Source organism: Podarcis vaucheri (genome assembly GCF_965113315.1).
Source record: "Podarcis vaucheri genome assembly, chromosome: 14".
Classification (NCBI taxonomy): Eukaryota; Metazoa; Chordata; class Lepidosauria; order Squamata; family Lacertidae; genus Podarcis; species Podarcis vaucheri.
In genome coordinates this window covers 52,954,904-52,978,232 of record NC_138752.1, presented here as the reverse complement: position 1 = coordinate 52,978,232, position 23,329 = coordinate 52,954,904, and the positions used below count along the sequence as shown (strand labels likewise).

General features: G+C 41.6%; 1 protein-coding gene across 7 annotated transcripts in view; it reads right to left on the bottom strand.

The window, feature by feature from the left end:
* SDK1 (sidekick cell adhesion molecule 1) overlaps positions 1-23,329 on the bottom strand; it is a 605,542-nt gene that overhangs the window by 338,820 nt on the left and 243,393 nt on the right. For all 7 annotated transcript variants that reach the window (XM_082199580.1, XM_082199584.1, XM_082199585.1 and 4 more), the window contains one exon: positions 21,291-21,424. In XM_082199580.1, coding sequence (XP_082055706.1) covers positions 21,291-21,424 — 134 coding nt within the window. The remainder of the gene's footprint in view (positions 1-21,290; positions 21,425-23,329) is intronic.

Here is a 23,329-nt window from a genome sequence, read left to right as displayed (position 1 = left end):
TCTTGTCTCTCCTTGCTATTTTTTGGAAATCTGCGTTCAATTTCCTGTATCTTTCACTATCTCCCTCACATTTTGCTTGCCTTCTCTCCCCCGCTATTTGTAAGGCCTCGTTGGACAGCCACTTTGCTTTCTTGCATTTCCTTTTCATTGGGATTGTTTTAGTTGCTACCTCCTGTATAATGTTACGAGCCTTCATCCATAGTTCTTCAGGCACTCTGTCCACTAAATCTAAATCCTTAAACCTGTTCCTCACTTCCACTGTATATTCATAAGGGATTTTACTTAGATTGTATCTTACCGGCCCAGTGGTTTTTCCTACTTTCTTCAGTTTAAGCTTGAATTTTGCTATAAGAAGCTGATGATCTGAGGCACAATCAGCTCCAGGTCTTGTTTTTGCTGACTGTATAGAGCTTCTCCATCTTTGGCTGCAGAGAATATAATCAATCTGATTTCGATGCTGCCCATCTGGTGATGTCCATGTGTAGAGTCGTCTCTTGTGTTGTTGGAAAAGTGTGTTTGTGATGACCAGCTTGTTCTCTTGGCAGAACTCTATTAGCCTTTGCCCTGCTTCGTTTTGAACTCCAAGGCCAAACTTGCCAGTTGTTCCTTTTATCTCTTGACTCCCTACTTTAGCATTCCAATCCCCTATAATGAGAAGAACATCCTTCTTTGGTGTCATTTCTATGAGGTGTTGTAAGTCTTCATAGAATTTGTCAATTTCAGTTTATTCAGCACCAGTGGTTGGTGCATAAACTTGGATTACTGTGATGTTAAAAGGTCTGCCTTTGGATTCGTATCGAGATCATTCTATCATTTTTGAGATTGCATCCCAGTACAGCTTTTGCCACTCTTTTGTTGACTATGAGGGCCGCTCCATTTCTTTTACGGGATTCTTGCCCACAGTAGTAGATATGATGGTCATCCGAACTGAATTCGCCCATTCCCGTCCATTTTAGTTCACTGATACCCAGGATGTCAATATTTATTCTTGCCATCTCATTTTTGACCACACCCAACTTACCCAGGTTCATGGTTCTTACATTCCAGGTTCCTATGCAATATTTTTCTTTACAGCATTGGACTTTCCTTTCGCTTCCAGACATATCCACAACTGAGCGTCCTTTCGGCTTTGGCCCTGTCACGATATGAGGCCCAGGTGGGTCACGTTTGGTCAAAACTCTCCACTATGACCTGTCCATCTTGGGTGGCCCTGCACGGCATAGCTCATAGCTTCTCTGAGTTATTCAAGCCCCTTCACCACGGCAACGCAGTGATCCATGAAGGGAATTTTTAAAAACCCAAGATGCAATGGCTATCAAGATGTAACCAAACAATGTGTCTGGATAGGTCCTCTAAAACAGAAAAAAATTCAGAAGGTACCTAAGAGAGTACGGTGATAGCATCTGAATAATGTCCATAGGCAAAACATGAACTTTATCACTGAGCTACAGTCTGTCCTCTAAAACAGAAGTAATGTCATAGAGAGACAACTCACAATATCACAGAGAGACAACTGAGGGACCATACTAAAGTGCAGAGAATGTGGAATTGCATGAAAGCAGTGATTGTGCTCAGAGGATTTTCTCGATCCAGTACACTGCATATGGATGGAGCTCTCTAGTCCACTCACCAATAATGCCACACCCTTGCCCATCCTTCCACTCTTACTGGTGCTGTGCTATATACCCAGGTGAGCAAAGCCTCCCAACTCACCTGCCCAGGTTCCAGTGATGCACCAGGTCACCCACCTCATCCATGATCAAATCATGAACAAGAGTTGTTTTGTTGTGGGCTGACAGCACCATCAGATCAGAGGGCACTTGCCTACGATGACACTGAATATGATCCATTCCATACTTCCCAGTATGTTTCCGAGCACAATTCAAAACTGACCTTGAAAGCCCTAAACGGCCTCAGCCCAGTATACCTGAAGGAGCATCTCCACCCCCATCGTTCAGCCTGGACACTGAGGTCCAGCTCCGAGGGCCTTCTGGCGGTTCCCTCCCTGCGAGAAGTGAGGGAACCAGGCAGAAGGCCTTCTCGGTGGTGGCGCCTGCCCTCCTGTCAGATGTCAAAGAAATAAACAACTATCTGACTTTTAGAAGATATATGAAGGCAACCCTGTTTAGGGAGGTTTTTAATGTTTGATGTTTTACCGTGTTTTTAATACTCTGCTGGGAGCCGCCCAGAGTGGCTGGGGAAACCCAGCCAGATGGGTGGGTTATAAATAATAAATATGTTATTATTATTATTATTATTATTCCTCCCTCCCCAAGACTTTGGCAATAGAAGACCTCTGAGCTTTGCCTCACCTGCTCCCTGTGACCCAGACACATGCTGCTTTAAGATCCATTGACTGATACCATTTTAAAACACTGTCAACAAAAGCAAATACCTCTGCTATTTGACTGGTCGTAAGTGACAGCATAAATCCACATTCCAATCTATAGCAAAAATGTGTAATTGTATGAGACTCTCTTGGCAAAATGGAGGCTGCATTATAATCCAGAGAAGAATTCCGCAGACACCATAATGTCCAAAAAGGTCTGTCAGATCCCATCATAATATTCCTCTGCATTAGCTTCTGAAGTGCAAATAGCCCTCTCCATCAATGAGTGCAGTATCTGATGTCTCATCCACTGCTTAATCAAAGGCTGCCTCTATTTCTTCTTGTCCTTGCTCCTCCTGCTTAATTCTGGGGGGGGGTGCTGCTAGCTTCAGATGGTACTCATGTCTATTTTGCAGTATGTTCAAGCTTTTCCTACATGTACATGTATATAAAGCTATATGCTATCACTCAGGCACTGACATATTTTTATATGTTTTTATTTTTAATTCTGTTGTTTTCCTGTTGATGTTTTTTGCCACCCTGGGCTCCTTTGGGAGGAAGGGTGGGCTATAAATTCAACAAATATTTAATAATAATCTTGCATGATCATTTCATTTCAAAGCAAAAAAGATTTTCTTTACAGAAGAAACAAACACATTTATGCACATTGTTTCTGACAACCTTGTATGTGTATGCGATGGGAGGGGGGCGGTGGTACAGACACAATATGAAATTGATAATCAGCATTACCCGCTTTGAGCTTCCTTTATCTGATACATAACCTTAATGCAAAACTATATATGCCAGCTGGCAACACCCCTGCATTTTCACATACTGTGTGCCCCATGTAACTCCATTTACTCCAGGATTGCATCAGCTGGAGTCAAGGTCAAAACAGTGGCGTAGCGTGGGGGGTGCAGGGGGGGCGGCCGCCCCGGGCGCAACATCTGGGGGTTAGGATTAGGGAGCGCAAATCCACGGGTTAGGGGGTCAAATCCACGGGTTAGGGGGCGCAAATTACTTGCCTTGCCCCAGGTGCTGACAACCCACGCTACGCCACTGGGTCAAAAGAGATCCTTCCACAAGCGTAATCAACTTCAGTGATCATAGACAACAGCAGCCAACTATAATAATTACCTCTAGACTAGTGTCATGGCCATCTAGAAGTTTTTCAGAATCAGGCCCAGAACATGAACTAGGCAGTAGGGGAAATACAACTTATTATTTATTTCATAAAATTTATACACCGCTTGGTTGTAATAAATAAATAAATATAAAAACAAAAACACCTCAAAGCAGTTTACAAAAAGATAAAACAGTAAAATCAATAGAAATTTACAGTCACCTATCTTCTGAAGTTCAATGAAAGTGATGTGGTCAAAAATTCATGAAAGTGAATATTATAGGGGAATTGTTGGACCCACCTGACAAAATTAGCATTTATGACTCATTAAAAAGAGTGCCAGACAGATCTAAAAGTCAACCATTTTATTCATTTTTATGTGGGATAATCAGTTTAAGAGATCTATATCACTATCAATATTTATAGATTCTTTGCCCAGGTTATTCAGACTCCCATGAGATAAAAAGAAAGTCAGGTTTGATGCATATGCAGTCCAAGACACGTACGAAACAGTATACATACAAATGTAACAGTTTTACTGCAGTCTCTCTCAGGTCTTAAGAGAATCTGTCTCCAGTTTCAGTCACAATCCTGAATGGCGGCAACAGGGCAACAAGCACCTCATTTACACCGCAATCCAAATCCCAGCTGGACAAAGCTCTGTGCCTGCCTGGAGCTGGTGCAGCGGCTGGGCTTCCATCAGGCCCAGTGCTGTCAAGTGGGCCCTATTTGGAGGCTTTGAATGGGCTGCAACAGCAGAGATCCCACCCACATGTTCAGCAGGTGAACTGGGGAGCTCTCTGTCAAAGGAAAGATGCTGGCTCTGTGGATAGAGGCTGGCAGAGTGGTAGGGCTGAGTAGAGGGACACCTCTGCCCCATTAAAACTCCCCTCCACCCCAATAGGTCCCATAAAAAGGTACACTATGGAGAAGCTGCTTTATCCATTATTTGCAGAACTGGGAGCAGAGAGAAGCATGTTTGACACTGACTCAAAAATTCAGTGTTCTGTTACATTTAGGGTATAGTATATTCTTTTTGTCTCTTTCACATATCCTTTCAGCTATCTTTTAAAGACTCGGTTTAATGTCTCCAATCACCTGAAAAAGATTATCTGCAATTTTAATCACTCTCTACAAATTACCTCCGGCAGTAGCTGCTGGACTGTCACTCACACACTGATAACTGGGATAAATCTGCTATGTCAAGGGAGAGCTGCTGCCAGAGTCAGAGCATTTGGAAATTCAGAACTTATACCAGGGATGGGAAACCTGTGACCTTGCAGATGTTGCTAAACTACAAATCCCAACATCCTTGACTGTTAGCTATGTGGCGGGAGCTAATAGAAGTTTGGGAGTCCAACAACATCTGGAGGGCTGCAGGTTCACCATCCCTAACTTACACTGCTCATTAACTCTGGTTGGTGTTAAAATCCTGGAAGCACCAAATCCTGGAAGCAAGTCTATTATTTGTAGAGTGATCTGCAAAATCATTTTGGATGAAGTAAAAGTCAAAGCAAATCTGAGGAGCAGGGGTAGCCCATCTAATTTGGCCACCTGAGGCAGAACAGGAATTACCGCTGCCTCCTCCCACCACCACCACTTCCACCACTGCACCCCAGTTCTCGTCAAACTCAGTGGGAAGCAGGGTGCTCCTCAAAGCATGGTCACATGAATGCTCTGGTTCTTGCCGAACTTCACAGAAGCCGGGACACTTCTCAAAGTGTTGTCACTCAGCTTGTATGCCGAGGGGTGTGGAAGATGAGAGGCAATGCCATGCACCAGAACACCTCCCTCTTGGCAGCGGAAGTGGGCATGTGCAAGGTAGTGGACTCTCCTTCCTAAGCAGAGGTTGGACAGCCATCTGTCAGTGATGCTTTAGCTGAGATTCCTTTCCAACTCTACAATTCTGTGAATCTATCATCCCTGGTTTTTGCCTTGCTGGCTGTGGGTGATGGAAGATGTAGTCAAACAACATGTGGGGCGACAGGCAACAAAATGATGGAATTTTTTTTTTCTATACACAAAAAGCTTTTACTTGCTGCTGCATTGATTAGTAATCAAGGGGGAGTTTGCTAACAATTTCCATAAGGATGGCATTGCACCCCTTTAGCTGTTATATACACCTGGGAAAAACAAAAGGCAAGCTTTAAGAGGCAAACTTACTAACACTGCATCTCCTCCACTGTTCAAAATGCTTCAACATTTGCCAAAAGTAAAACTACGTATGTGTGTTTATAGTTGAAAAATGATGGTCTCAGCTACTTGTCATATATCTCTTTTTATGAAAAATTTAGCTTACATAAAATAGTTCCTCCTTGTAGTTTTGCAAAGAGCTTCTTTGTTAAGAAATAATGAGAATGTAAAGAACAAGTAAGTGACAAGTTTAGCAAGTAATGCAAACACTTCCCACCCCGCAAATTTGCTTTACAGTGGTTAATAGTGGATAAAGCACGGGATATCAATCCAGTTTCACACTCTTTTGACATTATGTATATAATTATGACTGAGGGCTCAGCCCTGCAAGAAGTCCACTTGCATACAGAAACCCAACTTCTGGATGTGGATAGCCTGATATCAGTTGCCTAAACTCTGGAAACCTCCAGGTTAGACTACGGAAATGCATTGTACTTGACGCTGCCTATGAAGATGATTTGTAAACCATGGCTAGCACAGATCACAGTTGCTAGCTTGTTATCTGGAACAAGAAAACTTGAATGCCTAACACCAGTTCCAGTCCCATTACAATGACTGTCCATTTCTTTCCCAGACCAATTCAAAGTGCTGGTTTTTATCTTTAAGGCTTCAAGACCCCTATACCTAAAAGGCCACCTTTGCCTGAGCCCTGAGATCATCACATGAAGCCCTTCTTTGTATACCACTTCTAAGGGACCTCCAAGGGAGGTCAGAAAGGTGGCAACAAAAGAAGAGACCTTGGTAGGAGCCTGTTGGTGGAATCATCAGATAGAGGCCAGGAATGACTTTTTTTGTTTTCCTGGGCATTTGGATAGCACAACTAATATTTTCAAAAAATGCAATTCTTATTAAGTTTTTTTTGAAAAGGATAGTTATGCAAATCATAACAATGACACAGGAAACACAAAGATTATAGCAAAGGTAAGTTAAAGAAAGGGGAAACACTGACCATTGCCTAGTCTAATGAATCTGTCTTTTTCACAGGCTGATGATGGTGCAGCATAGAGTTCCAAAGTTACCATCCTGCTAGACTCATATATCCTGTCTTTTTAAAGTTAAGAATTCCACAAACGTGGAATCTTGCCAGTTTTTTTTAGTGCCTCTGCTACTCCATTACTGTATTTATTAAGATCAAACCAAACCAAATAACACATGTCCTGTTTTGACGGTCATCTGTGAAAATGAACTTTTTGCATTAGTTTTTCCAAGTTAAACAGAAACCACACTTTCCCATACCAAATCTCCACTGCGGCCTTTTCCAAAAGTTTCTAAAAAGACATGATGGTCAGTCTTGCTGCCATCAGTAAATATCCAAATAGTTATGTATTTTTTATATGATTCTATTGTTAAATTTGCTTTTAACAATGCTTGTGGTTTTATTATTTGGTTCGTGGTGTTGTTTTTACTTTGTTGGGACTTTTTTTAGTGATAAGTGATAGACAAACTCAAAAAACCTGATCTAACCTAAGCAAACCATAATAATTTAGTAGTGCTCTTGCCCGGTCTGATCACTTAAATGCAGCCCAAGTAGAAGAACTTTGTAGTGTGGTGCTTTTGGTAGTAATATGTTGATACAAATACCAGGAGACTGAATTTTCCCATCTGATATCACACAGTAGACCCTAGTAGTCCTGCCATAAAATATTCACTTTAAAAAAGGTAAATGAAACAATCATAAGAAAAATGCAACTTTTATGACTAGGTTTCCTCTAGAATTAATGTTGCATTCAGTAAGCCCATCACTAAAAATATTATTGGCATAACAATACTGGTGATTTTGGTTTGTTTTTTTAAAGAAATCTTTGTAACAAGTAATAGAGTTCATGTACTTTCCATGGCCGTGTAGTTTTAGAGTGGTATAAAGGGAAGCAAAATGTGTGTTTGCTTTACTGAGGAAACAATAGTTGACAAATGATTTTGAGAGTAAGTCTAATTAGGCTGCCTCATGATGTGGACTTAAAATAATTTTAGTTGCATTTGCTGCTTGGGTGGGCTTTCTGTGTTGGGGTAAACTGGCATCCCAAAGGGTTATGGGTTATTTGTGGTCAGGCATCTAACAACCCGAGGAAATGCTCACCGCGGGACATTACTACTGAGCGCTAATGAAATTTCTAGTTCAATAATAGAATAAATACCATCCATTATCTGGGAATTTCTAACTTTTAACTTTGGCCTTGTAACTATGCTAGCAACTGCAGTTATTTTATTAAGAGCCTCATCAGAGCTGAAGTTATTTTATAATCCTGCTTTCTCCATCCACAAATGTCAGTTTTCATTGAAATAAATGTTTCTAGTTAGCAGAAAGAAGCCTATACGAAGCAAGGCATGTGCTGAGGCTCACTTCCCCCTCTTGAATAAAGTTTTCTCTTTCGTCATCCAGGAAAAACTGCGGTCACAGATGCACATTGTGGGGAACTGCACACACAGCTACCAACTGTGGGATACAGGGACTACACATGTAATGGCCACTGAGCTAGCGGGGCCCCCAGATGCTTAGCTTTCATTAAAAATAAAAAGTCAATCAGACATTCCTGAAGAAAATTAGAGCACAAAACATGGAGATAACTCTAAGGTTTCAGCACTCGCCAGGCAGCGCTATTGCCAAAGAGGCTTAACCAAGATGATCAAGGGTCTGGAAAGGAAGCCTTATGAGGAACGGCTGAAGCAGCTGGGTATGTTTAGCCTGGGAAAGAGAAGACTCAGAGGAGATATGAAAGCCATCTCCAAATATCTCAAGGACTGTCACATGGTGGACGGAGCAAGCTTGCTTTCTCCTGCTCTGGAGAGTAGGACTCAAACCAATAGTGTCAAGTTACAAGAAAGGAGATTCTGACTAAATATCAGGAAGAACTTTCTGACAGTAAGAGCTGTTCAGCTGTGGAACAGACTTCCTTGGGAGGTTGTGGACTCTTAGGTAAAGGTAAAGGGACCCCTGACCATTAGGTCCAGTTGTGGCTGACTCTGGGGTTGCGGCACTCATCTTGCTTCATTGGCCGAGGGAGCCGGTGTCCAGCTTCCGGGTCATGTGGCCAGCATGACTAAGCCGCTTCTGGCGAACCAGAGCAGCGCACGGAAACGCCGTTTACCTTCCCGCCAGAGCGGTACCTATTTATCTACTTGCACTTTGACGTGCTTTCGTACTGTTAGGTTGGCAGGAGCAGGGACCGAGCAATGGGAGCTCACCCCGTCGCAGGGATTCGAACTGCTGACCTTCTGATCGGCAAGTCCTAGGCTCTGTGTTTAACCCACAGTGCCACCTGTGTCCCTGGTGTAGACTCTTACTGGATGCTTTTAAGTAAAGGTTGGATGGCCACCTATCAGCGATGATCTAGTTGAGATTCCTGCAGAGTTGGACTAGTTGACACTCAGGGTCCCTTCCAGCTCTACAATTCTCTAATTCTCTGATTAATCACTTAATGACTGTTGCTAAGCAATCACAGCAAGAAATGCTGATCAGTCTCACCTGCAATTTGGGAAGGGGACCTCTAGGGGCAGCAGAAAAGCAAGGTTGGCTTACTGTTGCTGGGCTGGGGCTGAGCAGAGTGGGTGTATGGGAAATGCATCCGGAAGACAAAATGTATTGAGGAGTTAGTGATCTGACACAGTTACCTTTCCTGCCTCTGTTCCTTCCACCTCCCCGCTCTTATTAAGTTTTTTAATGGTGTGATAACAGTTCTCAATGTCCTGAGAACGTTAGGAGGAGGTGAAGCCACACGTACACAGCTGCCATAATCAGTTGTGGAGGATAGTGCTGGGCACTTCTTTGATGTTGGACATTGTTTTGAGAAAGTGAGGCATTGGGAGGGAGTGGCTAACGCATGATCTGCACATAGCTGTCTTGGAAGCCACACAGGCTATCTATAAAATTGGACTGTTTGGGCAGAGTTTCTTTGAAGCTCATGCATGGACTGATTGGCTGCAGGGCTGTGCAAACTGAGGCTACCTGGGGGAGTCGCTTTGTTGTTTCTTGAGGGCTTCCAAGTGGCAGGCTGAAGTGCTTGCTTGGTATGTATACGTTGCTTGCTGTTTTTGAATAAAATCTTTAACCTTCTCACTCCCTTGTGCATTTTGTATTGCTTCCGAATCTCATTTTAAAAGAACCACCTTGCCTTTGGCAAGATAGGGGGGCGGTGTCCTGGGCTATATTTGTTTAAATACTTTTATCCTTCTCCAGATTATTTCACACTACCCAAGTGAATAAAACACAATTGGCTGCTTGGGCATGTTAAACTCAAAAGCAATTCCTTTAAAATAAACAAGACTTGGAAAAAGTCCTACTTAGGAGTTTCCTATTTTTTTAAAAAAATGGTGCTATTGCAATATCACCACCCCCAGTTTCCCATGTACCCCATTTAGCCACTACCAGACTCTTGGCATCACTGGGCTGTTGTTCGTTATTAATAAAGAAACTATAAAGCAACAGCAGCAATAAAAATAATTTGTAAAATTAGTTTCTGAAGATACTGCGAATATTCTCATATGTCCATGTATGGAGGGGGGGGGATTAAGATTTTTAATGTAACCAATTTTAAACTGTATAAATGTGGGGGGGGGGTGAGTGAATATCTGAAATAAATACCATCTACAGGATTGACAAAGAGGGAAATATCACAGTTGCTGAAGGCAATCTTCAATTAATGGGACTCAAAGCATCAGATTAAAGGAAAACAATATTCTATGGGAGATAACATGGTGAAATAACATTCCTAGGAAGAAGAAATGTCACGTTTAAAAACAGTTGTGCTGATTTGCTTATATGCATCCAGGTTTTAACACTAGCTTATTCTTTCCTATTAAGGAAAGAATTATCTTATCTTATCATTAGCTAATCCCCCCAGTGCTTCTTCTCACACTTAGTATAGTAAAAGGTCCAGAGAAAAGCAAATAAACCAAAATACTTGTACGGAAAAAAGTTTTTCAGGTATGATTCTAATGGCAAATCAGCACAGTTTGTTCAAGGCTACATTTCCCTGGTTGGCATGCATAATTGATGTATGTCACATTTTATATAATGATTGTAAGGTAAATTCAATTTTATATTTTCCTTGTTTTTGTCCTCTAAGAAGCTCTTATCATCACATATCAATTCCAGTGCACAACAAAGATAGGAAACAAATCACTCCAATGAATGTAACATCAAAACTGATTAGAGACAGAGAAAGATTAATTGCTTGTGTCAGAAATAAATAAAGGAGGTAGGATGAGATTGCTATTGGATTCTAAAATATAGTGTGTGTGTGTGTGTGTGTGTGAGAGAGAGAGAGAAAGAGAGAGAGAGAGAAATCAAATATAAATGCAGCACAGGCTATAAAGTGATTTTTTAAAAGTTAAATTTAGAAAGGCCATATTACAAAATACCTCAAAACAACTTTTGTTTCAGTAAGATGAAATATTAATGGGTTGGATACAGCTGCAAGTGCTGGTCTGAAAACATTTGCACAAGAGTTTATGCAACACTATCAAGTGAATTCTACAGCAGTTCTGCAGCTTTGGCTTCCACAGGAGGTTGCATGGGTGGAAGAACACCTTTGGATCTTGTTTAACTATCCTGCGTGAGAACAGGGAACAGTGTGTTCTAGTGTCAGGTGTTAAACAGAGCTCCCATGAATAAGAGATGCCTTCTGCAAGCAGAACAGCATATTTGGATCCAAGTATTTGTTGCTCTGTGTCGTAGGTCTTAGATGCAGATGGAGTGAGGGAGGGGGGAGCCAGGCCAGACCACAGGTGAGGAGTGGCTGACAGATGACACTGGGGAGGGATCGAGTGACCTGGGAAGCAGAACCCAAGGAAGATAAGCCTGGGAAGGTCCTGGCAGGTGCAGGATATATCCTACCTCCCAAGCAGGACTGTAACTAACTAAAGACTTGAGAAGTAACTATGTGCAAGAAAACATTCCTGCACTCGGCTAGCTAGGGTGGAGCCTGCTGACATTTCCCCAGCAATAGAAAAACAACATTTTGGGCAAGTACAAATGTACCCATTGAGAATGGCATTTAGCACCCATTTGCCGAGGTTGTGGCAGTCCATTTTGGGTAGAAGGCTGGAGCCTTCCTCACACTGGAAGTGAGGCAGTGTCATTGCTGCTGTTAGCAGCCGATTTTGTTCTGATTGGGGGAGAATTTTGTGATTTCTTGACTTCTAGGAGGGTAGGGGGGGTCTGTTTCATGGTTTGTTGAGCCCTGTTTCCAAAAGTTCTGAAATGATTTTTGTAGGGATGTGCTGAATATTTCCTGTTCGGTTTCTTGTCATCTCTCTTATGAATGATCAGTATCTTGCATTTATTTCTGTGTTTAACTAGAATATCTTTCAGAGCTTCTTCTCCAGCCACATAGGGGGCAATGCAAAAGTTAACACAGGACTGTGCATCTGCTTCCCAGTGTCAAAACTATAGAGTGTCTGGCCACTACATCAGGTACGGGGCACAAGATGCATATTTATCATAGCATCTACTATGAATGTTGCTGAACTGTGTAGATTCAGTATGGTTTAGCGGGTTGACTCATATCCTGAGTAGGGTTGTCTAAGAGGCCATCCACTCACATTGAAGATGCACAAGCAAACACTGAAGCTGTGCAAGCTGCTCAGATGGCCAAGGCATTGGCTTCCTGTGCCCTGTGGATGACATAGTCAAGGCAGTGTTCATTGGGATCCTTCAGCTGGGAGTCTCCTTCCCTTGGAAGTAGAGCCTTGGAAACTACAGTGAAAAAAACTGGATCCACACTGGGCAGTTTAAGGGAGTCCATGAAATCAGAGTCTAGGTAGTATAGCTTATTAGCGAGCACCATCACTTTTTTATATTGGAGGGGTAAATCTCATTACGCCCTGGTAACTTTTTTGAGCAGGGCTGGAACTGGAACGACCAGCACAGAATGTTGTGGTTCCTTTAGCACTTTAGCTTTAGATGGAATTGGAGATGGCTCTGCAAGGGGATCATTAAGCTCTAAGGTAGCAAAGGCTTTACCCAGGAAAGGAATATAATGAGAATCCTGAAACAGCCAGTGGGAGGGTTGTTGGGGAGTTAGTGGGTTGTTACTCCATTCATCTTCATCTTGATCCATGAAAGCAAAAGGATCAGAGAAGTCAAGACTGTTGGGATTGTGCTCAGTCTTGGGTTACTAGATTAAGATCCTTTTACATCCCAAAGGGATTGAGAGACTGGGTTCTGGTTGTAGACTGCAGTCTGGCTGAAGCAGATTCCATGGAATGTATGTTAGGTTGCCCAGAGTTGAGAGAGGGGCTTTTAGGCACTGTCTGTGCTTTCTTGCTGGCAGGTCTTGTCTGAGATGATGAAGAGGCTTTTAAAACAGGCAGAAATTCAGCTGTAAGCTGATGGAGGAGAGCCTGCTTGATTTGATTAAGCACATCCTCAGACAGGTATTCATAATAGCTGGAGGGGGAGGACCCCAGAAGAGCCCTGGTCCATATTAGTAGCTGGAGGAGAGGATTCTTCCTCATCCGATGATTCAGAGGGGCTATTGGAAAGTAGAAAATGTGTTTAAAGCCTTTTGCTTGCCTCTTTTCCTTTTCCCAGTTGGGATCTGCTTCAGAGGAGGGGGTAGTGGTCTGTTTCCCCCCAGTTATTTAGCCCTCCTAGCCTCTCCAGACTGATTATTATTTAAATGAATAATCTTTTAAAAAGAAATCCCAAATGCTGAATCGGAATGGATAGCAGGGGAATATAGTGCACCCAATCGATATATGAGTGGGGTGGATGCAATCTGCTCTTAAGTGGAGATCTAAGACTTTCCTTCTGGAGAAATGGCTTTAAAAAGCTCAATGAAGAGGTTTCCTTTTTGCAGAAGGGAAGAAATGGCTTTTGCGCCAAAAGACGTAGCTTGCATGTCTCTCCAGGCTTCCCCTTGCATTCCTCCTTCACTACAGCTGCTGTTGCAATGGAGAAATTCCCTTTTCTCCCTGGGCCAACCACTTACAGTGGGAGGAAAATGATGAAAATATTAAGATTTCTTTTTAAAGAACAGCAGAGAAAATGGGAAGTGGGTAGGTAGGGGAGCACACTCCTATAACAAGGAAATAAGCTGCAGAAAGCTTTAAACTTAATGATTAAATAAAAGTCTAAGAAGAAGTATTGAGCAAACTACTTTAGAAATACAGGATAAAATATTTTTTAAAAGGTAAAAGCCTGAAAGATCAGAGGGAGCTTGTGGCAACTGGCTGCACTTTGACCGGAAGGCAGGAGCAGAACTGCAGAACTACCTCCCAAAAGGTTGCTGCCTGCCTTCAATTAAGGGGTGGTTCTGTCAACCCATCCTGCTGACCTGAACTGGGAATATGAGAACAGTTTTCACCTGCTGCCAGAAGGATAACAAAGAGGGAACCAGTCTGGGAGCAGCCACTGAGAAGGCCTTATTCTGCATCCCCACCAAGCGTGCCTGGTGGGGGAGGACCAAGAGAAGATCTCTGCTGAAGATCTCAGAGCCCAAGCAGGTTTGTATAGGGAATTATGGTCCTTCAGATAGCCTGGCCCTAAATTGTATAGGACTTTATAGCCTAACAACGTCAGATAGTATCAATAACCAGCTGACAAAGCATTGCAGGGTATTGAAAGCAAACTGTACTCTTCCAGGCATGTACTAATTCACAAAAATAGGCAATCAACTTGTCAGCAGAAGGTAAAAAATGCTGAAAAGATTCCACTCCAGCAGCCCTCCATATAGGAGGGATTTGTAAATGTTATTCTGCAAAACAGAGATTCAACAATAGTGTCCACGATTGTTCAACACATCATACATGGATGGCAAACTGTATGTAATGTGTTGCATGGAGGCAGCAGCCCAAATACATCCATGCCTGGCAGGAATCAAACCAATCTTGTGCATGTATTAACTCCCTTTGGAACTGGGGGAAAACAACAAGATCTTGGTGGCAAGGGAAATTTCAATATGGCAGCGAATTATGGATAGCATTTCTAGCAATAGTATCCATATAGATCTAGCTCAGTTCCTAAACACTTGTGCAGCTGCTTGAAATTAGCTTTCTGGGTGACAAAAGAATATTGAATGATTGCTGGAGCATACAGCAGATATTCGTCTACATGACAAGAGCAGTGGAGAGAACAAGTCAATGCAGAATTTCCCCCGGAATTTTGCTTGACAGGAAGAAATCTTAAAGGTTATCAAGAAAGTGAGCAAAATGAAATGTCATTATTTCCAAGACAGATTTAAACATGGCACAACTCATAAAGCACTCTGATTTGGGGCTGCGCTAGATTTCCATCCTATTTGTTGAGCAAACCAATGCTGTATAAAGTTGAGTCACAGCAGAGAAATCCAATTCCCCCCTCAACTTTTATGTACCTTTTCTTCACATGAAAAAACAATCTTATTGGAGCATTAATTTCATTTTTGTCAATCTGATCCATGGAGGCTAAGCAAATGCAAAATCTGCAGCCCCGCAACCCAGCATGAACTAAAAGCAGTTTGACAGGATGATACAGCTGGTCTAAGCCTGACCCTGGCATTGCAAAGTCTGTTCCACGGAGGATCTGGCTGGCCTTGCTTTGTTCTCTTCCCACTCCCTACATCTTAGCTGCTGGAATTCTCCATCAAAAATTAATGCAACAATATGTTTCAGACACTCCATCTGTAGCCTCAACATCTGCTGAGTCTGCCTCCCCATTAAAACCTCAAAGTGAAATCCTTTCTCCTCACCTGCCATTCCCTCCACTTTTGAGCACACCTTGATGGTAAATTATTGTTTAGCAAGATTTACTTCCTCAGTTGAAAACACCAAACGATAACTTTATCTTCACAATGGTGATGAAAGGAAGACTGTACAGAGGGAGGGGGGATTGTAAATGAGCAGAGGGGAGATTGCTAAAGTAGGACAGCAACTTGGGACTAGTTCTTAAAAGGCGAGTGTTTCAAAGGGTGGTAAAACATTCTGTTAAAACAATAGATAACACATGAATCTGCCTTGTGCCCTGAGATCATCTGGGGTTCAGGTTCATTTGCTTATTGAGATTGGGATGGGGAGGCTGAAGAATGGGCCTTTTCTGGTGTGGCACCACTTTTTAGGCTGTGGCCACAAATCATGGTAAACCACAAATCCCAGCACAGGAAAAAAACCTCTCCACTCATGGAGGGAGGGAGGAAGCGAACCATCACCTCTTGCTTAACATTAGGTCTGGACTAGGGTTTGGTTTACTCCCGTAGTTTCTCTTCTGGTTCTACTGGCTGTAGTTTGCTGGAACAAAACAAACCGCAGTCCCTGGCTCAGACATAAGGCAACATCAGGGTCATGGTTCGCTTCCTCCATGCACTAACCACACCCCATTAAGGTTTTTTATGAGAAGGGACATAAATATATTTGATAAATGATTCAGACTAATTTATTTGAATTACATGGTGGAGGCATTCAAAATGTTTGGGTAAGTATAATTTCTGATGAATAGGAATGCAGTTGGCACCAGAATAATAACAACAATTTTATTATTTGTACGCTGCCCATTGGACTGGGTTGCCCCAGCCACTCTAGGTGGCTCCCAACAAAATATTTATAACACAATAAAACATCAAATATTAAAAACTTCCCTATAAAAGGGGAAATACCACAAATGTTGTAGGATATTATTTTGGGTACTTAAATGTAGCACCATAGAACCCTTAATATTACCTCCTTCTAGAGTTTGTATTATAAATAAGGCTAACTGAATCACTAGACAAATTTGAGGAAGGAGCTATTTAATGCAATCTGGGCACCTCTGATGCCTTGGGACAAAACAGCTTGTTACTACAAATGGAAACTGGCTAGGCCAACATGACATCCTTATATTTCAAATTAATTACAATATAACCAAACCAAGAATTAAATTTCAGCCCCCTCACTACTTTAATCTTATCAACAGGACAATGGGTTCCTTCCTTTACATTTGCAGTGCTTGGGAGGACGATTTATCTTCGTTAAATAATAATTGGCTTTATTATCTTTTGACTCTTCAGAACCACAGGCTGGCAAGGTTTTTAAAAATTTCATCAATCTTATTTTGCGTTTTTCAAAGCTGGCACTGAAAGCTTGGAGGGAAGACGTCAAAGCCTGCAAAACACATTGTATCTCCTAACATTATGAATTGGGCTCGAGAATATCTAATTTACTAATACATCTACTAAAGTGACAGGCACCTCTATATTTCATAACTTGAACAAGGAATTCCAGAAGCAAAGACCTGAATTGCAGTTTCAGATGATTAGTGTTGCAACAGGAATCCAACCTTCCAAAAACACTTACAAATGCTCACCTTTTACAAACTTGCTTTTTCAGCCATTTACTCAATCTACACTTCTTGTGTCTTTCCGCAAAGTGTTTGAAGATGCACAGAGATATAATGTCACATTGTTAACACTTCTAAAGATGGGATACTGTATATTGGTTAAGAGAGACATATCAGGCTCTGAATTTTGCTCTAGACATAATTGTCCATCAGAGGGGTCAGGATTGAGGATTGAGGGGACCCAACATGACGTGACATTGGACACAGGGCCCTCTGAACATTGAGGGAGCCCCCTCAAAAAAAGATTGGGGGGGAGGGCACAGTGCCTCAGCCCCCAGGAGCCAACGCCCTTGTTGTCCATCTCCTACGGGGTGATTTGGGTGACAAGTCTTGTTTTTTTCTGGCTTGTAAACTCATCTGGGGGCCTATGCACACTGGGGGCCTATGCTGTTAGTCGCTCTGAGCCCGGTTTTGGCTGGGGAGTGAGGAATATAAATAAAAATTTATTTATTTATTTATTTATTTTTATTATTATTATTATTATTATTATTATTATTATTATTATTATTATTATTATTTTGTTCATCCCTTGTTTCCTTCTGCTTGTCACTGTGCAGATTAGTACCACCACAAGTTTTGACTGGAATCCTGGCCACACCTTACTCTGCGCTATTTCAAGGAGGCGTCCCTGAAAACACACAGTATATCCTGTCCATTACATTGTTTTGCTGTTTCACTTTTTCTTCTTCTTACCTACCCCTTTCTGCACCCTTTCCACTACATTGTGCCAGAGTTGCACATGCCTTCATTTTCTACTGCTTTTTTGAGGGGGGGTTCTTGTCTTCCTGCACACATGCACACAAGCCCACAATATCCTGTTGTTGCTTCTCTCCCCCGCCCTCCTTGCCCCTCCTGGACAAAGCCCACTCTTTTGCAGGCTCAATGGACTGAAATGAACACACTGTTAAGAGCTGGTCAACAGTGGGACGGACTCTGCTTCATTAGAGCTTCCAAAGCAGATGGCCATCAGCCAGGGATTTTTTAGTTGTGATTCCTGCTTCACTGGGGGCTGGACTAGATGAATCTCTGGGTCCCTTTCAACTCTACACTTCTACAATTCTATTATTCCTGCCTGGTTGCAATCCTGTTCAGCTTTATTCATGTCTGTTGAGTTTAGTACATTTATTGTTTCCTTTCTTCTCAGTTTCAATCTCAAGGCACACACCATTATATTGTTTTCTTTAAAAAAAAATATAGGTTAACACCTTAAAAGCATTTCAGCCACTCCAGTACTCAAATATCATCAAAGCAGTTCTTATCAAGATTATGACCTTTACATTGGCAAAAAAAAAAAGGCCTCAGATTTCTGTTTCTCCTGTTATTCTCTAAATCATTATCTCCCCACCCCTATTAGTCAAAAGACCACCTGTGTGGACTTCAAATCCCACTTTTATTTCCCCCCTCTTCATTTTGTTTTCTTCGCTATATGTCCATGCCATTCTTTGTAGCCTACGGTGTGTTGCAAATGTTTTATTCACATGGCCACAGACTGACTATTCCCAAATGTTAATTAAGATCAGAAAATGAGCTGCAGAGTGCATTAGTGGTTATGTAATACAGACCATTAAAGCCTGCTTTATAAATGAATGTCATTAAATTCTAAGTATAGCTGTTTTTCCTCTGCTGCCAGGGGGGGAAAAATGAGAGACACGGCACCTTTTATTCAAGATTTTTCAGGCAACTTAGCAAGGTGGAGGGGAACGTAATTATCAAACCCATTTTGTAATGTAAGAGAAGAAGTCTGTGCCAAAAGCTGCAAGGTTTTCTGGGTTTGGCTCCTCATTATGTGACCTTAGCTTAGTTCATCCCTAACATTGAGCCAAACCATGGTTTAGCATGAATGCTCAAGCTCCCAGAGACACAGGTCATGCCTACTTGGTTCTCCCTCTCGTTCTGCTGCTGCTGCACTATTGGAAGTTTAGTCATGGTTTTGGTTATTGTGCCATCTAAACGTGGGCTTGTGGTTTTTTTTTATATTGAAGTTTTTGAGCGCTGTGGGTAAAAGCCTCAGCGCCTAGGGCTTGCCGATCGAAAGGTCGGCGGTTCGAATCCCCGCGGCGGGGTGCGCTCCCGCTGCTCGGTCCCAGCGCCTGCCAACCTAGCAGTTCGAAAGCACCCCCGGGTGCAAGTAGATAAATAGGGACCGCTTACCAGCGGGAAGGTAAACGGCGTTCCGTGTGCTGCGCTGGCTCGCCAGATGAAGTGTCTCCGGACAGCGCTGGCCCCCGGCCTATAGATGTGAGATGGGCGCACAAACCCCAGAGTCTGTCAAGACTGGCCCGTTCGGGCAGGGGTACCTTTACCTTTACCTTTGGTTATTGTGCCATCTAAACGTGGGCTTGTGGTTTTTTTTATATTGAAGTTTTTGAGCTATTGTTTAGGGAAATTGCCAAAAATGACACTGCTCACATGGGTTGCCATCTATCTGGAATTAAGCGATATCTGCCTGGACACTGTTTCCGATGGCCGATTATCAACTATGTCTGGGAAATTGTGTATGGCAACCTTTTGGCATGAGGAGGTTGGTATAAGCAGTAATAGGAGCAGCTGCATAAGTTAGTATGAAACTAACTTCAGTTCTGCATCCAAAATATGAGAATGGCTTGCAAATCCTATGCCATTTAAAAAGCACATCAGCCAGAAATAGCTATATAGAATCCGTGAAGATCGACAATTCTAAAATGTGTGGAGAAGTCTACACCTCACGCCCATCTTACAGAACAGCTGGATCATGACACTTATGCCACTCCCAAGGTCCCAATAAGCTCTGCTTGGCATTGTTTTTTCCATGGCAACCCTGCATTTCTTTATGCGGCTGACCAGCAGGCCTAGTTCAATCTGTTGTTTCTTTAGCAAAACACTTGCATATTTAACTAACTGCTCTTGATTATCACTGGACTGCTCAACAATTCATTTTTAGAAAATAGACATTAGGCAAGTAGATGCTTTGGTCACCAAAAAGCAAGCATTTCACCTTTTAAATTATATGTATTAATCATTTTTTTCTAAAAAGAAAGAATCAACAGTAGATGCTGGGCATAAAAAATACAGAATGTGTGTGTAATATAAACCAACCACAGAAGCAGTTGATCTGAAATGGTATGAAATCAAGAGCAGCAAAATACCAGTAACTCATGAAGAGAAAACATAAACAGACTTCTGTTTAGAACAGGTATTTAAAAGCACCCCTTCAAAGCTATTCTTTTTCTTTTGCGATACAAACTGTTTAATGCAACCCTTTCCTTTTGGTGATCTTTGCTGAGAATAGTTTCACTTGTACAAGGTACTTTTTAAAAAAGGAGGAGAAAAGTGTCCACTATACGAACACTGTAACACACCTTTTAAAACCTACCGTATATTAACCCATTAATAAGGAAACCAATTTCATTTTGCCTTACTTGCTTCACAACATCTGAACAACATAAAACTGGAACAAAATGCCTGTTTTGATCCATCATCTTTTGGAATCTGTGAATATATCAAGGATGATTCCCTGCCTAGTAATTTTTTGGCTATCGCACCTTCACATGTTCTAATTCAGATCATACAGCAGGATGCCCATTATCTCATTATCTGAGCCACAGTTTGCACAAACCTCTAATCACACAGACCCACTATCTATGTCTCCTGTAGGTAAGGTTTAAAATGAAACTGCACTGGTTTAAGGATCTGCTAGGAGGCAGGTATACCATAGTGCAGTAGCTTCCTCAATCATCAGCATATTAGGGCCATACTTCCGCTTGCCCCATGACAAGGAAGCACAGGCCCAAGGGGTTTTCTGCTTGACCCACACTTTCCATGCATGGATCTGAGTGATTTCCCCCTTGCCCTGTTCCTTTCCCATGGAAAACCCACAGCACATTGCAAATGCTTCCTTTAGGGCATGAATTATGATAAAAGCCACATCTAGATGCTTCAAGTGAGTGATATTGAATGCATGCGCTGGGTGTGTGTGATGTGGTCATCACTTCAGTTAAGAAGTCGTCATAGAAAAATACTAATAGCATCAGCTTTTCAATGCACACAAAAGAAAAGAATGCAAAAGTCCAGCTTTAAAAAATACTGATTGATTAAAGAGTTTTCATTCAAAAGGGCACCCAAATGTGTGGCTTTTTCGGTATGAATTTCTGCAAGGAAAGTGGCAGGTTTAAACCCTGAGACTGACTCTTCTTTGCTTAATGCACACTTAGAATCCGCTAATCAAAGAAAGGCTGAATTCCTTCCAGGGTCTTGCTTTTTGTAGGTAATACTGCTACCTCCAAAATCGCTGCTAAAGCTATTTTTTTGTGGGGGGAAATGTCTCTCCATGGTACACATGTCATCCTTTTCAGAATACATTTTTCAAAATCAGTACTCACCTGTCACACTCAGGTAAATAAATGGGCTTGTCTTATTCTCTCCGTTTTTTTCATTGACTGCCTGGACATAGTAGCACCCAGCATCCGCTGCTGATGTTGCAAGAATGACCAACTGATTCTCTAGTGTGATGGTTCTATTTGGAGGAAAAGGCAAAATAGGGTTTGTTAAATTAGGACAAGAAGACTAAAGTTGCAAAATATATCTCTCAAATCTGGCAGGCTTGCAGAGGAAATCCCTCTCACACTACCTGGAAATCATTGAAGTTCATTGATCTCTCTTTCTTTAGATTTTTTATGATTTTTAATTTGACAGAGGCCAGAATCTAGAACACTCAGGAATGGGCAATGACTTGTTTATACACAGTGGGGTTTTTGAATATATTTATTTTAACCCCATGCTATATCAGAAACTGCTTTTGAAACTCACCTTGATTTTAAAAGCAATTCATCATTCAGCATGAAAGGCAGCTGCTTGAAAAACACAACCCAGTGTACACATAGTTCTGCAATTCTTTGCACACTAGCTATAGAAAGATTAAAAGGAGCACCTAAAGCAAACTGCATGAAGCACTGGAGATCTGTATTCAGATAAAGGTTGTATTTTTACCTTTAAGCAGCTTCTAGGGTTCTGATTTTGAAGTAGATATGCTGTGCAATAGGTGGTTTAATCTTTTCCTTCTGCTGTTTTCTAAATCTAAGTTCCATCCCTATGGATCTAATAGCAGGTGGGAGTGGAAGAGACATGATTTAGATCAAGAAAACAGCACAGAGGTAAAGTTATCCCCTCCCTGAGCACCAGTGGCAAAGATCCAGTGGCAAAGAGTTTTGTATTTAAATGTTGGCAAATGCAAACAAATATCTTCTGCATCTTGGGAAGTTTGACTCTTAGTGACACCATCAAGCTCTAATATTTAATTCAAACAATTGACTCCAGTCATCCCAGTAAATACTATTTCATTGCAAAGACAACAACAGCAGCAATACAGGAAGAGCTACCCTATGGCTTCTTCAGACAGACCTGCTTCTTAAGCATTCATCCTTATTTGCTTGTCCAAATCCTATTTTAAGGTTATATGATATTCACTGTTTGTTGAGCACTTGTTCTGATTTCCTTCCAGGAAGATTATACAACAATGAACAATCATCCTGATTTTTTGATTGCATAGGAGTGATATGTCTTTCCATCAATTTCCTCATCACTTTCCTAACTGCAAAAAGACTATTGTTGCTTTTAAAGTGAATTTGTTGTGCCAGACTAATTGAGTACTGTACTTAATTACACAAATTTAAATTTTGCAATCTGCAATCAAACTCCTCTTGCAAAATACTTACAGCTCAGAGGTAACCTTATGAAATGTCACTGTTAAGAGAATGCTAATGTCCATTTCTGGGGAAGTGAGAATGTGTGGAGACAGATCAAAGTCATCAGAATCTCAGGAGATACAAATGTATGGCCTATGAAGCTTCATATACCAAGAGCTGCAGCAAATAGCTAATTAGCATGCTTAGCTCAAAGAAGTTATAGAGAAAAGGAAGAGCAAAGCTGCTTCTGACAGCTGTAATTGTACCACCTCCTAAGTTAGGGCCCATCCACACTTTTGTTTGTCCTGTGATTTCACATGATTTCTTTTTTCTTTTTAATTTTTATTGGGTTTTCACATTTTATATAGACAAAGACAAAAACACAAAAACAGACACACAGAAAAAAAAGAAAAACAACAAACATGTATACTTTCCGAAAAAAGTTATTTTCTAACCCTGATCGTTGACTTCCCCCCACCCCTTCCCTTGCATCCCTATTCCCAAATTTATATCAGCAAATTGGCATTTCCTTATCCATCTTAATATTAGTCCTTTTATAGAAGAAAGCAAAATTAAATTTTTTTTTTCTAAGTTGGACCTCAGTTCCCTTCCATCGATTTCCCATTTTGTCTTAAGTAATAATCTTATTGACTAAGTCCCATGGTCTTGAGTGTTGTTAAAACTAGATTCTTCCCTCCCTCCCATCCCCGGCTTGCGTCCCTTCTGAAAACATGTCC